Here is a 14763-nt window from a genome sequence, read left to right as displayed (position 1 = left end):
ATGTATATATTTAAAATATATAGTAGATATTTTATACTTCAGATTTGTATGTTCTTTGCATTAACATTGTATTCTCTGTGGAACAGTGGGTTTTCCTTCCAGATCCAGATCAAAGGACTCAGCTGAACCTGCCCCCTCCAGTTCATGTGGATTACCGTGCAGCATGTTTCTGCCATCGGAACCTGATTGAAATTGGCTATGTTTGTTCTGTCTGTTTATCTAGTGAGTATAGCTTATCATTCGACATAGCTATTAACATACTTACAATTAATTATTGGCACTTTATTGCTTATTATTCATTTACTGTAATACCTTCCGTGAGTAGACATGATTTTAAAATAATGGTCTATAGTAAGAGTATTTCTGTAGCAATAAAATACATTTTTTTTATATAAAAGTCAGCAGCTTGTTTGTAGCTGTTGATTTTTATTAAGGACACTTACCTGTCCAGCGAGCCCGCAATGTCGCCCCTCCGAGGCTGAGTCATTCATCGGATCGGGTGCAGGCGCCGCCATTGTAACTAAGGGAAAACCGGCAGTGGAGCCTTCAGGCTTCACAGCCGTTTTCCTACTGCGCATGCGCGAGTCGCGCAGTGCTTTCTGAATGGCCCCGTCATCGGGGGAGTAGGGCTCATTGCAGAAGAGGAAATGACGCACTGCACCACAGCCAAACTAGGACGGAATGTGTGGATAAAAAATAAAAAATCACTTTAACAACATGTAAACTCCCTGTTCATTTGATCACTGCAACATTGTGAGTGGTGAACTGAGTTATGTTATATTCTTAATATGCCTGCATTGTATAACCTCAAGTACAGCACATGCACATGAAGTATGCTAAACTAAAATGGACTGCGGTTTGGAGAGAGATAAGGTGGGCACAATTATTTCTGAAATCGTGCCGTGGTCTGAGCTTGTCATCAGCATCTTGGGATACTAAATAAACGGCATCTTAGGCCCCGTACACACGGTCAGACAAAACCAATGAGAATGGTCCGACGGACCGTTTTCATCGGTTCACCTCTGAAGTGGCCTGACGGCCTGATATGTGTACACACCATCAGTTCAAAATCCGATCGGGTCAGAACGCGGTGACGTAAAACACACGACGTGCTGAATAAAATGAAGTTAAATGCTTCCAAGCATGCGTCGACTTGATTCTGAGCATACGCGGGTTTTGAACCAATGCTTTTTTGTACTAACCATCGGTTTGGTCCGATGGGGCAGCGGTCCATCGGTTCGGTTTTGAAGCATGTTTAGAAATTTTGGACCGAAGGAAAACAGACCGATAGCCTATATACACACGGTCAGTTTGGTCCGATGAAAATGAACTTCGGTTCATTCTCATCGGACCAAACCGACCATGTGTACGGGGCCTTAGGATGCTGAATATTTGAGTGGGGTGGAGCCCACTATTGCCCAAAATCACAGCCCATAATTTAAACTAAGCTGATGGCCCTGAATTTTTTCCTCTACCTCCTGGCATGTTTAAAGAAATCTAATCTAATAGGCATTTATGTACATAGATGTGTTCTAACTTTGCATATGAGGGGGAGGTTTGATTTTTTTTTTTTTTTTTTTTTAACCATCATCACAAGTAGACAGTGATAGTACATAGGGAATGAAAGGTAAAGTTTATAGAGCTTTTTCTTCCCGTAGCTCATGACTGGGGACAGAGTCCTCAATGCGCTGCTTACCCAGCTCTGCAGCCAGGATTTTGACAGCTCGGAACCTGGAGGTTCTCAGAGCAGGGCACTTCCATGTTCATTCTTGGCTGAGGAGATACCATTCACAAATCTTCTTTCTTGCTTTGCATGCTGAACCTATTGCAGCACTCCTGGGCTCTCAGTCAGGTGGGGATTAGGTACAAAAGGAGAGATTGTATGTTCTGTGCCTGTGATCAGGATCACTTCTACATGAATGTTAGCAACAGCATGTTATTAGAGAAAAAAAAACTTCCAGTTGCCATTGTGAGTGTGGTCTGTTGGCTATAATGTTCACTGTTTGGAATAAAGCCACTTTTTGTTATTCAATATTTCAGTGTGGCACTCCAGTCTCATGATGCAACTATTGCATTCATATTTCAAGGTTAAATAGGAGTTCCTTAGTGTGCGGAAGTAGCCAACATATCGTCTATATGCCCTGCTGGGGCATCGTCAGTAAAATTTCCACAAAACCAATTGTATGTACTAAATTAATTCTACGCAAGTTTCACCACCATCAATGTACCACCATAATACATTTACAGGAAAGAGTTACATTAATTACAGGTTGAGAGGCTTTATTACTTGTACTGAGAGCAACAAGGATGCACAATTGCAGCACCAGGATGCAGACACAGTACAATATATGCAAATATGGCAGATCTCGTGTACAGTGGATAAAAAGTTTACACACCCCTGTTAAAGTGTCAGGTTTCTGTGATGTAAAAAAAATGAGACAAAGATAAATAATTTTTATGTGACTTATAAACTGTACAACTCAGTTGAACAACAAACTGAAATCTTTTAGTTGAAGGAAAGTACAAATAAAAAAATAAAATAATATGGTTGCATAAGTGTGCACATCCTTAAACTAATACTTTTTGAAGCACCTTTTGATTTTATTACAGCACTCAGTCTTTTTGGGTATGAGTATCAGCATGGCACATTTTGACTTGGCAATATTTGCCCACTCTTTTTTGCAAAGACACTACAAATCTGTCAGATTGCAAGGGCATCTCCTGTGCACAGCCCTCTTCAGATCACCCCACAGATTTTCAAATCGGATTCAGGTCTGGGCTCTGGCTGTGCCATTCCAAAACGAATCTTCTTCTGGTGAAGCCATTCCTTTGTTGATTTGGATGTATGTTTTGGGTCGTTGTCATGCTGAAAGATGAAGTTGCTCTTCATGTTCAGCTTTCTAGCAGAAGCCTGAAGGTTTTGTGCCAATATTGACTGGTATTTGGAACAGTTCATAATTCCCTCTACCTTGACTAAGGCCCCTGTTCCAGCGGAAGAAAAACAGCCCCAAAGCATGATGCTGCCACCACCATACTTCACTGTGGGTATGGTGTTCTTTTTGTAATGTGCAGTGTTATATTTGCACCAACCATATCTTTTGGAATTATGGCCAGAAAATTCAACCTTGGTTTCATCAGACCATAACACATTTTCCCACATGCTTTTGGGAGACTTCAGATGTGTTTTTTCAAAATTTAGCCGAGAAGAAGAAAAGTCTTCTGTCTTGCCACTCTACCCCATAGCCCAGACATGTGAAGAATACAGGAGTTTGTTGTCACATGTACCACACAGCCAATACTTGCAAGATATTCCTGCAGCTCCTTTAATTTTTCTGTAGGCCTCTTGGAAGCCTCCCTGACCAGTTTTTTCTTCTCGTCTTTTCATCCACTTTAGAGGAACGTCCAGTTCTTGGTAATGTCACTGTTGTACTATATTTTCTCCACTTGATGATAACTTCACTGTGTTCCATGGTATATCTAATGCCTTGGAAATTCTTTTGTACTCTTCTCCTGACTTATTCCTTTTAACAATGAGATCCCTTTGATTCTTTGGAAGCTCTCTGCGGACTATGGCTTTTGCATGTGGGATGCGACTAAAAAAATGTCGGCTTACTAGAACAGCTGAACTTTTATTTGGGGTTAATTACAGGCACTTTAATTTAAAAGATGGCAGGTGTGTATTGACCCCTATTTAACATGTGTTTGAATGTGATTGCGTAATTCTGAACACAGCTACATCCCCACTTATAAAAGGGTGTGCACACTTATGCAACCACATTATTTTATTTATTTTATTTTTACTCCCCCCCCCCCTCCCCCTAAAAGATTTCCGTTTGTTTTTCAATTGAGTCACATTAACCACTAGAGTACCGGGCCATCGTCAAATGACGGCTCCACGGTTACTCTGAAAATTCAACAGGACGTCATTTGGCGTCCTGTATTCTTGCGGCCACTGGGGGGCGCGCGAGCGCGCCGGCGGCCGCGCGCGCGCGCCCGGCGCGTCCCCGAGATGCCGATGCGCGTGCCTGGCGGTCGCGATGTCCGCCAGGGACTCGCGATCGGCGGCTACAGGGACAAGACGTGGAGCTCTGTGTGTAAACACAGAGCTCCACGTCCTGTCAGGGGAGAGAGGAGACCGATCTGTGTCCCTTGTACATAGGGACACAGCATCGGTCACCTCCCCCAGTCACCCCCCTTTCCCCACAGTTAGAACACAATTTAGGGATACATATTAACCCCTCCCTCACCCCCTAGTGTTAACCCCTTCAATGCCAGTCACATTTATACAGTAATTAGTGCATATTTATCGCATTAATCGCTGTATAAATGTGAATGGCGCCAAAAACGTGTCAAAAGTGTCCGATGTGTTCGCCGCAATGACACGGTGACAGTAAAAAAATCGCAAATCGCCGCCAATACTAGTAAAAAAATTAATAAAATAAAAATGCCATAAATCTATCAGCTATTTTGTAAACGCTATAACTTTTGCGCAAACCAATCAATATATGATCATTGCGATTTTTTTTTACCAAAAATATGTAGAAGAATACATATCGGCCTAAACTGAGGAAAAAAAACGTTTTTTTTTTTTTTAAATTGTGATATTTATTAAATAAAAAAGTAAAAAATAGTGTTTTTTTTTTAAATTGTCACTCTTCTTTTGTTTATAGCGCAAAAAATAAAAACCGCAGAGGTGATCAAATACCACCAAAAGAAAGCTCTATTTGTGGGAACAAAATGATAAAAAAATTGTTTGGGTACAGTGTAGCACGACCGCGCAATTGTCATTCAAAGTGCGACAGTGCTGAAAGCTGAAAATTGGCTTGGGCAGGAAGGGGCGTAAGTGCCCAGTATGGAAGTGGTTAAAGGTGGAAAAAGTTGTGAAATTATTTATCTTTGGCCTATGTTTTTACATTACAGAAACCTGACATTTTAACAGGGGTGTGTAGACTGTGTATATCCACTGTACCTACATAATAACAAAATATTCATAGAAACAAAGATATATATGTATGTGTGTGTGTGTGTGTGTGTACCTGAGCACACACCCTGCTGGTCATGCACAAAACCTGGACACAAGGTTGGAGATTCCATCCTACCCAAGACACTACTTTGGACCACCAGGGATGCTCACCATTTGTGACCACTAGTTATGCCACCCATGGCCACCAGGTAATGCCAATCAGTGCCCATCACTAATGCCTGCCAGTGCCTCCTTATCAGTGGTGTCCATCAGTGCCACCTATCCATGCCCATCAGTGTTGCCTATCAGTGCCAAATATGAGTGCCCATCGGTGAAGCCTTATCAGTGCCCATCAGTGAAGGAGAAAACTTAAGTATTTACGTTTAAGTTTTGTAACAGAAATTATCAAATGCCACCAAGAGAAAGCTCTATTTGTGGGAACAAAATGCTAAAAATTTTGTTTGGGTACAGTGTAGCATGACTGCACAATTGTCATTAAAAAAGTGACAGTGCTGAAAGCTGAAAATTGGCTTGGGCAGGAGGGGGGGGGGGAAGTGCCTGGTATTGAAGTGGTTAAAGGACCAATTTTGTAGTGTCTCGTACTGTCACATATATATATATATATACACTGTATATTGACATACACTGATGAACATTTTTACCTTCATGGAACACCTCAGTCAAAATGGAAAATTAAATCTTGATATGCTTATGTTACTTGAAAACTGTTAACATCCGATATGTTGCTTTGCATTTACAGTATCTTTTTCCTGCTAATCAGCTTTCAGAACTTTACCGCTTTACTGCAATGCATTATTAAACATATGGCTGGCTGTAGATAAAGTTGATGTAGAGAATTTTTATACATCCATCTTATAATCCACTGTTGAAAAATGTCTTTATTGTTTCTTTTTAGTATTCTGCAACTTTAGTCCCATCTGTACCACTTGCGAGTGAGTATTGCGTACTTCTACCCATTTATAAAGCATACCTAAATAATGTCATCACTTACAGATTTTGGTCTCTTACACTAATCATTTTTTTTTCTCTGAACAGGACAGCATTTAAGATCTCTTTACCGCCAGTTATGAAGGCAAAAAAGAAGAAATTAAAACCTATGTTTTAGAGGCAGGTACAGCTACTATACAGATGACCAACAAGGTTTTACTTCTCAGCGATCAATAATAATTAAGACCATATCATAAATTAGAAGAAAAGCATCGGACAGCTGACAGGCTTTCGTTCCAGTGCCAGAAGGACAACATGGCAACTGAAAATCTGCAATGGGAGGTGCACATGCATTGTGTGATATTTTTTACCACCAACAAGAAAATCGTTTTGCCTCAAGTGTAAATAGTGTGTTGCCATAGCAACTATCCACAATCTGCAATTTGCTATTTTATCTGCATTAAAGTATTACAGCTTGATTTTTGTCTGGCCGCTATTGTCAGTACAGAATTTTTTTTTTTTAATAGACGAGATCCTGTGAAATGACACTTTTGAGAGACTGACAACACTCATACCACAGCTAGCAGAAATGACTGCTGCTTATATATGAAAATAATGAACCAACTGAAAAATATTGCTCTTGATACTTTTATTTACTGCAGCTATTTATATGTATATGTTTTGTAAAAATAAAAACAAGATATTAATTAAGTCTAGTAAGTACAGTTATTTGTAAAATGTTTTGTATTTACTTTTTTCTTATATATTTTGAGTGATGTCAATTAATTAACTCTACAAAATAGCAGATGTTTTAAATACACAAGTACCACAAATAAATGGATCTCTTTAACCACAAACCCTCATTGAACAAATTGTGGCTTGATATACCAACATGCCATTTACCTTCTCATTTTAAATTTGCTCACATTCAGAACATAGGGTTCCTTCTGAACAGGGATCGGAAACTAGTAGTGTACTACAAGGCACTGTACTAGGTCCTGTTCTATGTCATCTACAGCAGATATAAAAAAAGTCTACACAACTCTGTTAAAGTGGTTGTAAACCCCACTTTATGACTTTTACCTACAGGTAAGCCTATAATAAGGCTTACCTGTAGGTATAAAGAATATCTCCTAAACCGGCACGGTTTAGGAGATATTCCCCTCGCAATGCGCCGCTGACTGCAGCGGCGCATGCGCAGGGGGGATCCTCGGCTAAAGGACCGGCAGCCGCCGGACCTTGCCGTCATCGCCGCTCCAGCCAATCACAGCGCTGGAGCGGCGATACCCGGAAGACACGCCGGAGCAAGATGATTTCTCGCTCGGCGTGAACCAGGTAAGTTTTGCACACCTCGTTCCGAGGTAAGTATTTCATAATGAGCTAATATGCGGTGCATATTAGCTCATTATGACTTTTGCCTTGCAGGAGAAAAAAAAAATGTCAGGTTTCTGTGATGTAAAAAAAATGAGACAGATAAGTAATTTCGGAACTTTTTCCACCTTTTAATGTGACCTATAAACTAAAGCTGCACGATTCTGGGAAAAATGAGAATCGCGATTCTTTTGCATAGAATGAAGATCACGATTCTCAAAAATGTATGTATTTATTTAAAGTTATTTTCAACACAAAACGGAGATTATGTGCTTAAATATAGAATATGTAAATCTGACAGACTGTTTACATGTTAAATTTTAAAAGCCGCAGCAAACCTGCTGACCTTACATGCTTGCAAATGTGAAAGAACAGCTCTTATTTTCTCATTTAACTAAATGTGAAAATCAGAGGTGTTCTGTCACATTGGCAAGCATGTAAGGTTTGCTGCTGCTTTTAAAATGTAACATGTAAACAGTCCGTCAGATTTACATATACTGTATTTAAGCACATAAGCTCCGTTTTGTGTTGAAAATAACTGTAAAAATCTAAAACTCTATTGGGTGTAACAAGATGTCCGCTTTCCCCCTTCTCACTAACATTACTGTGCAGGAGTGTGGGGTGGAACAAGATGACGGCGGCGAAACATCACTTCCTGACAAGACAGCCGCCGCCGGGTGTACCAAGAGGGTCGCCACTCCTGAGCTAGGCTGAAGCCGGGGACTTTCCTTTGGCCGCACCCGAAAATCGCGGGTCATCCAGCCTGGAGATGGTGGGGGGGGGGGTGAATCGAGATCGTGATCTTTTCGCGATTAATCGTGCAGCTCTACTTATAAACTGTACAACTCATTTGAAAATCAAGCTGAAATCTTTTAGGGGGAAGTAAAAATAAAAACATTAACACGGATCCGCTGGTAAGACTACGGGTTAATGGTTTTATCTCAGATCCCTTTCCTATATCCAGGAAAATGCAGGGATGCCCGCTCTCACCCCAGACCTACTCCTACTCTGTCTGGTCTGCGAATTGGGGAGTTTGAAGAACAGGTATCTCTCTATGCAGATGACATGCTTTTGTATCTGCAGGATCTGGGACCCTCGTTTTCGGAGGCCTTCAGGCTGATTCAGAAATTTGGAGCTTTCTCCGGATTTCAAATTAATTGGAAGAAATCGTCCCCTTTTACCATAGATGATGCAGTGGTTCTTCCATCTGAATGTCCCATTCCTTTGTCTACTTCTTTCAAATATTTATGGGTTGTGGTATAGCTCCATATTTCATCGTTTCCAGAGACTAATCTTTCACCAATTATCAGGGCCTTTAGAGAGAAGGTACAGAAATGGCAGAATTTGCCTATAACATTGATGGAACGAATACATTTGTTCAAGATGATTTTTCTCCCTAAATTTCTCTATATCCTCTTGTACTCCCCGGTCTTTGTGACGATGCAGATTTTCAGAACCATTGACTCCATTATTGTGGGATTTCTGTGGGTTTTATCAGCCCCCCGAGTCTCTAGCCGTTCTAAAATTACTGGTTACAATGGGAGGGGTTAGCCCCTCGGACTTGCGCTCCTACTTTTTTGCAGCACAATTGTCCTTTCTACACTGGCGACTTTTCCTCCAGACACTGCCACTACTTTATTGGAAGCAGCGGTTGCCACCTTGCAAGAAACCCTACTGAATATGGTCTACAGGAAGGGGATCCCGGGGAGGAAGGTGGGGTCTGTCATGGCGCTTCCTGGTAAAATATTCCATCTCTGTTCCCAATGGCCCTTATGGCTATGCCCAAATAATCCTTTGTGTTGTAATAAATCCTTCGATGATTTTTTTTAATTAACAGACGGACAGATATGGGCAAAGTATGGTGTGAAGTATTTACATCATATATGCCAGGACAAAGGATTGTCCATTTTTACACAATTGAGGGAACAATTTGGAATACCCAGGACCCACTATTTCCGCTATGCTCAGCTGTGTCATGCAGCTGTGGCTCAGTTTGGGAAAGGTGAGCTCCAAATACAGAATACGGAGCTAGAGAAGGTACTATTTTGACCCAGATCCAACTAAATAAATTTCTAGATATTAGGCTGGATTCACACCTATACAGTTTTAGAGCTTTTTTCATTTTGCAGATTTGCACTACAGAGCGTGTTCCATAGGAAACCATGTAAAATGGACTGTAGTGCAAAATGCAAAAAGCACTATAAATGCATAGGTGTGAATTCAGCCTTATGTAGGAGTGGGTCCTAAGAACCCAGGGTTGTTATCAGAGGCCAGGGCTTGGTGGGTGACTATTGTGCCGAGTTGTCTGAGGCGCTATGGCAGGAAGCTCTGAATACTTATCTTGTATCTGTCAGCTCATCCACAGATAAGATGATTCACATTTCGATACCTTCACCAGATGTACTACACGCCAACTAGACTATACCGAATGAGTAGGAAGGACTCTGCAGTCTGTCATAAATGTAAGGGGGGAAAGAGACTTTCATACATATGGTACAGGTATGGGAATGCTCTAGAGTAAGACCATTATGGGGTCTCAAGTGACTGCATTTATTTCTAATAACTTTGAACTACCTAATATATGTTCTCTCTTACGTTGCCTTCTGGGGGTCTTTGACCAGGAGAAGATGAATGTATGCATTAAACTGTTACTTAGAATTTTATACTCTGGAGTAAAAAAACGTATAGCCTGGGGTTGGATGTTTGGAGAGCAGCTGACATTTGGGATGTGGTTAAAAGTAGTAAATGTGGATGTACTTTTATATAGTATGACGTATGAGGCCGGGGTGCCCACAAGAAATTCAGGAAGGTATGGTTTAGACAGGGGTCTCCAAACTTTTTCAAACGAAGGACCAGTCTACTGTCCTTCAGACTTTAAGAGGGCCGGGATTGTGGCCAGCAGGGGTAGAAAATGTGCCGAGCTCAGCATCAGTAAGAATAAATATGGCTTTGGGGTTGGTGGTCAGTAGAAGAAGTAGTGCCTCATTATTGGTATTAGTAGGAGGAATAGTACCCCATCATTGGGATAATTGGAAAACATAGTGTCAGTGGGAGGAATAGTGCCCCAAGGGCTGGATAAAGGCTAGCAAAGGGCCACATCTTGGAGACCCCTGGTTTAGATGGATGGACTCCAAGAACATGCTGGAGGAAGAAGGGACCTAGAGATGCGGATGTACCTAGGAGCGTAATCCCAATGACAGAGTTCAGACAGAGGGTGGGAGTATGAGCACAAGGCTTGGACAAATAAATATTGAAGTTAGAAGGGTGTATTAGGATATGTAAAGCTTTATCCCATTGCCCATGGTTTTCTAAAATAAATGTTGAAATCCCTTGAGGAAGGAGGGGGTTTGGGTTCTGCCCTTCATGGAATAGGGAAGATGTGTTATTTCCTTCTCCTAAAGGGAAAGTTGTGGGGGGAAGGGTTTGTTAAACTGATTGTTTTCTACAGTTTTTTTATAAAAAAAAAAAAAATTACAAAAAAAACAACTATACTGAGTTGTGGGATAGGGTTGGAGATTCAGGGCATTTTGGTTACACTATTGTCTGGATCACTGTGGAATTCATTACTGACTATACTTGATGTAATACCTACCCGATGTCATGTAGGTTTATTGTTATGCTAAATAAAAAACAAAAAAAACAAACATACAATAATTAAAGCATTCTTTGTGACAGAGTGGGCAAGGGTTAGAATTTTCGTCTTGTTTTATTTGTCTGTACACCAGTTGGGGAGATTCGCTTACAGCAGAGATCATGTGACCAAGGGCCTTGGCCTTCACAAATCTGTCTTTGAAGGACACGTAAAACTGAATTTTGTTTAAAGGTAATTAATATAGTGTTTCTTTCACTGTTTATTTATTTCAGCAAGACTATTAACTTAGCTAAATAATACCATTTGAGAGCAGGTTTACTTTGAGTAATATACAAATATTATCACGTGTGAAGTGATGTATATCAGTGTTGTAACAAACAAAACTGTGAGAGTCGGTTCACACTGGGGCGACTTGGGATCCGACTTGAGGTCGCCTCAAGTCGTCCCAAGTCGCGCTGTAGAGAAAAACAATGTAAGTGAATGGGAGCGGTGTTAATACACACTACTAAAGTCGCTCCGACTTCAGAAGAGGTTCCTGTACTACTTCAATCCGACTTGTAGGCGATTTGTACCCATTAATTTCAATGGAAGTCGTCTCCAAGTCTGATCACTGTCTTAACTGAAGCGACTTTCCAGGAAGATAACATACATTTCTCAGGCAAACCTCTCCCTCCCCCTCCCTCCCCTAGAGCTGATTGTTGTTTGATTGGCCACTGGAAAGTCTCCTGTCCTGGAGACGACTTCAAGTCGTGTTGTAAATCGCCCCAGATCGCCCTGTGGTTCATGCTCAAGTCGTGTCGGAGTCGCCTCTGAAAGTCGCACTGGAAGTCGTGTCGCCCTAGTGTGAACCGACTCTGTACCCTGTGTTTTGTTTTATGCAATAAACTTGATTTAAACGAAAAATAAAAATCTAAAATAATGTGGTTGCATAAGTGTGCACACCCTCTTATAACGGGGGATGTAGCTCTGTTCAGAATTAAGCAATCATATGGAGCACAGGTTCACGCTGACAGCCGGATTGAAATTGTGCAAGTTCAGCTGGTGCAGTGGGAGGGAGAATATAGAACTACTCCCTCATCCAATCTTTTTCCTCTCTATCCTATCCTTTACTATAATCCCGTTCTTCAATTTCTATTGAGAAATGCATTTTTTTTTTCTATAACCACCCAAATACTATTATTTTTACTGTACACCCCCTTCCTTTTCAGATCTTTTCAGTGCTGTGATAGTTGGACTGACAGTTACTCAGCCATGCAATTTTGTATCCAAATACATTTTAAATAATTTGTTTGAGACAGATAGAGCTTTCTTTTGGCAGTATGCAATAACCACTGGGTTTTAAAAATGTTTACTATATATTTATACATATTGAAAATAAAACTCTTTCCCCCTACTTTGTTTATCTATTTGTTATAAAACACGTCAAATAAAAAATGCAAGAGCATTATAAAAATCACCCTATAATTACACCTTTTGGAAAGTGGTCTTATTTTTTGCCAACATTTTTCAGAAATTAAGAAACATGTTATTGAAGTGGTTAGGTATACTTAGCCTTTAAATGAATAAACCCTCTTACAGGCACAATTCCTCCCAATACCGGCAAGGGAGGGAGGAGTCTAGAGATGGCGCGGTCAGTGTGGAGGAGTAGCTAGACGGGATGCCTGCTCTCCAGCCCTGCTCCGAACTGATGCCGATATGAGCGTGAGCTGGATCCCCCGCTCCCTCCACTGAAGAGTCCCCCCCCTCCCTCCCTCCTCCCCCTCACCGGATTGTAGCTCCCGGCCGGTCGGCCGAAACGGACTTGCACGGGTCTCCCCGAACTGCTAACCTGGCGGGTGGGCTGTTGCGTGGGCTGGGCGGCTCCCCTGGTTTCCCTGGCTTACAGGCTGGCTGGCGGTGCGTCGGTGCTGCATTGTGTCGGCCGGTGCTGCGTCTCCCTGGTCTGCCTGGTTCTCTGGAGCGGGCGGGTGGATGAGCTGCGGAGGTGTGCCGTGCGGCTTCGGGAGGGGGCCTGGGGGGAGGGGGCGTCACGCAGTCACGCAGTATCAGGTGGCCCAGTTGCTCCATAGCTTGCAGCCCAGCGAAGTGAGGCACTGGCCCCATCATTAAAGCCAAAGCCAAAGCCATAATAGTAGGTACAGAAATAACCTGGAAACTCACTGCAGCAGCTCGTAAGCACTTCTTAGTCAGACAACTATTGGACTGGTGAGTACATTCTATGAGCACACTTCATCCATCAAAGTGGTGAGTACAAATGTACAAATGTCCTTTTAAGAAATATGAACTAAGAAAAAGAAATATATGAATTGGATACCTCTCTCTGAGGAGATTGACAAATGGATGGGTCTGACATGAAAGCATGAAATAATGCTCATAAGGGACATGTGCTCAACACTGTCATTTGAAGTGTCTGTAAAGATGTCGGTAACTTTATAGTCTCCCCGGTGGTTCCCTCTTGACACTTTCCCTCTTCCCATGGGGGTTAATTAAAAAACATAGTGAAAAACTCTTTTTTGCAAAACGAGACATACGGAACGTTGTTTTTTTTTTTTTTTTTTTTTTGGCGCACTATATTCAATAGACGGGCACCAGAATCGCAGAGAAGAGGGGGGCCAGTATACTTGCTTGTGGCTCCGAATACCCTTATCCAAGGCCAAAGACAAAGAGCGGAAAAATTATAGCAACCCTAAACTGTGATAAAGGAAACATCAAAAGGCACTGTTTGGTGCTATACGCAACACATATTGTACTCTTTCCACGTTATACCTCAGTATTTCACAATATATAGGCGAGTCGGCAGAAAACGTGTTTAAAAATCCCTTGCAGATATAACTGTAAAAGCGTAGTACACAGTGCAAGTAAACAGACCATAGAGCCCTGAAAACCCGTAGAAGGAGGTCCTTGAGGTATACGGGCGCTGGAGACCGAGAGGGGGGGTCAGTATACGAGTTGGGTGCTCCTAATAGCTCCAAGTCAAGCTAAAGATTAGAAATACTATAACTATAAATTAAGATATAAGAAACATCAAAGGGTATTGTCTTGTGCAGTAGACACCAACCACAAGTTCAAACGGTCTTCCCATAAAATCTCTCTAAAGTGACGCAGTTACAACTCAGGGGTGAGGATGACCACAAGGGGAAAAATAGCGAAAGGTGGGGCAATCCCAAAGGTCCCCCGCTTAAGTCAAAGCCCAGGCCCGATGTGTAAATTTGTGATCCATGGGACAAATGGAGATAATCAGCACATAGAAAAACCACCAATTGGTAAAGGAGGTCAAGTAGAAAAAGAAAAGAAAAAGGATAAGAAAAAAGGGCCTGCGAATACCATGGCGGACTCAGAAATACTCTCAGAGTCACTCTTAGAGATTAGAACAGACCAAGATAGAGAAACAGACAAAGAAACAGACTTTGAACAGGGTAATAAGGAAGAAACGCAGGATATGACACTTTTGCCAACAAAAAGGGAAATGGAAGGAATGTTCGCTGCCCTAGAAAGATCACTTAAAACGCAAATGGAAAAAATGGAGAGAAATATGGGGCATATATTGGAAAGAGTGGAAGAAGTGGAGAAAAAAGTCGAATACAATGTAACCTCAGTTAAAAAACTAGAAGATGAAATAAAAGCATTAAAAATAAACCAACGAGAACAGGCGTATAAATTAGAAGATCAAGAAAACAGGGATAGAAGGAAGAATATAAGAATACGCGGAGTTCCAGAAACGACACAGGCTGAGGACCTCCCAGAAATAATAAGGAAAATTTGTAATCCAATACTAGAGAGAGAAACAACTTCCCCACTAAGAATAGAACGAGCACACAGGATAAGACGGCCCAGGGAGACAGCACAGGGCTACCCAAGGGACATTATTGTACGTTTTGAAAGTTGGGAA

The 14763-nt window shown here is 41.6% G+C and overlaps 1 protein-coding gene across 1 annotated transcript in view; it reads left to right on the top strand.

Annotated features, from left to right (window-relative positions):
- GTF2H3 (general transcription factor IIH subunit 3) overlaps window positions 1-6622 on the top strand; it is a 34212-nt gene extending 27590 nt beyond the window's left edge. Inside the window, exons 11-13 of the mRNA XM_040347274.1 lie at window positions 87-222; window positions 5880-5916; window positions 6020-6622. Of these exons, the coding sequence (XP_040203208.1) occupies window positions 87-222; window positions 5880-5916; window positions 6020-6089 (243 nt within the window). The 3' untranslated portion in view covers window positions 6090-6622. The remainder of the gene's footprint in view (window positions 1-86; window positions 223-5879; window positions 5917-6019) is intronic.
- The last annotated feature ends 8141 nt before the right edge of the window (window positions 6623-14763 follow it).

Source organism: Rana temporaria, chromosome 1, assembly GCF_905171775.1.
Source record: "Rana temporaria chromosome 1, aRanTem1.1, whole genome shotgun sequence".
In the NCBI taxonomy this organism is placed as follows: domain Eukaryota; kingdom Metazoa; phylum Chordata; class Amphibia; order Anura; family Ranidae; genus Rana; species Rana temporaria.
Note: the sequence above shows the minus strand (reverse complement) of the source record. Positions and strands in the feature narration are given on the sequence as shown.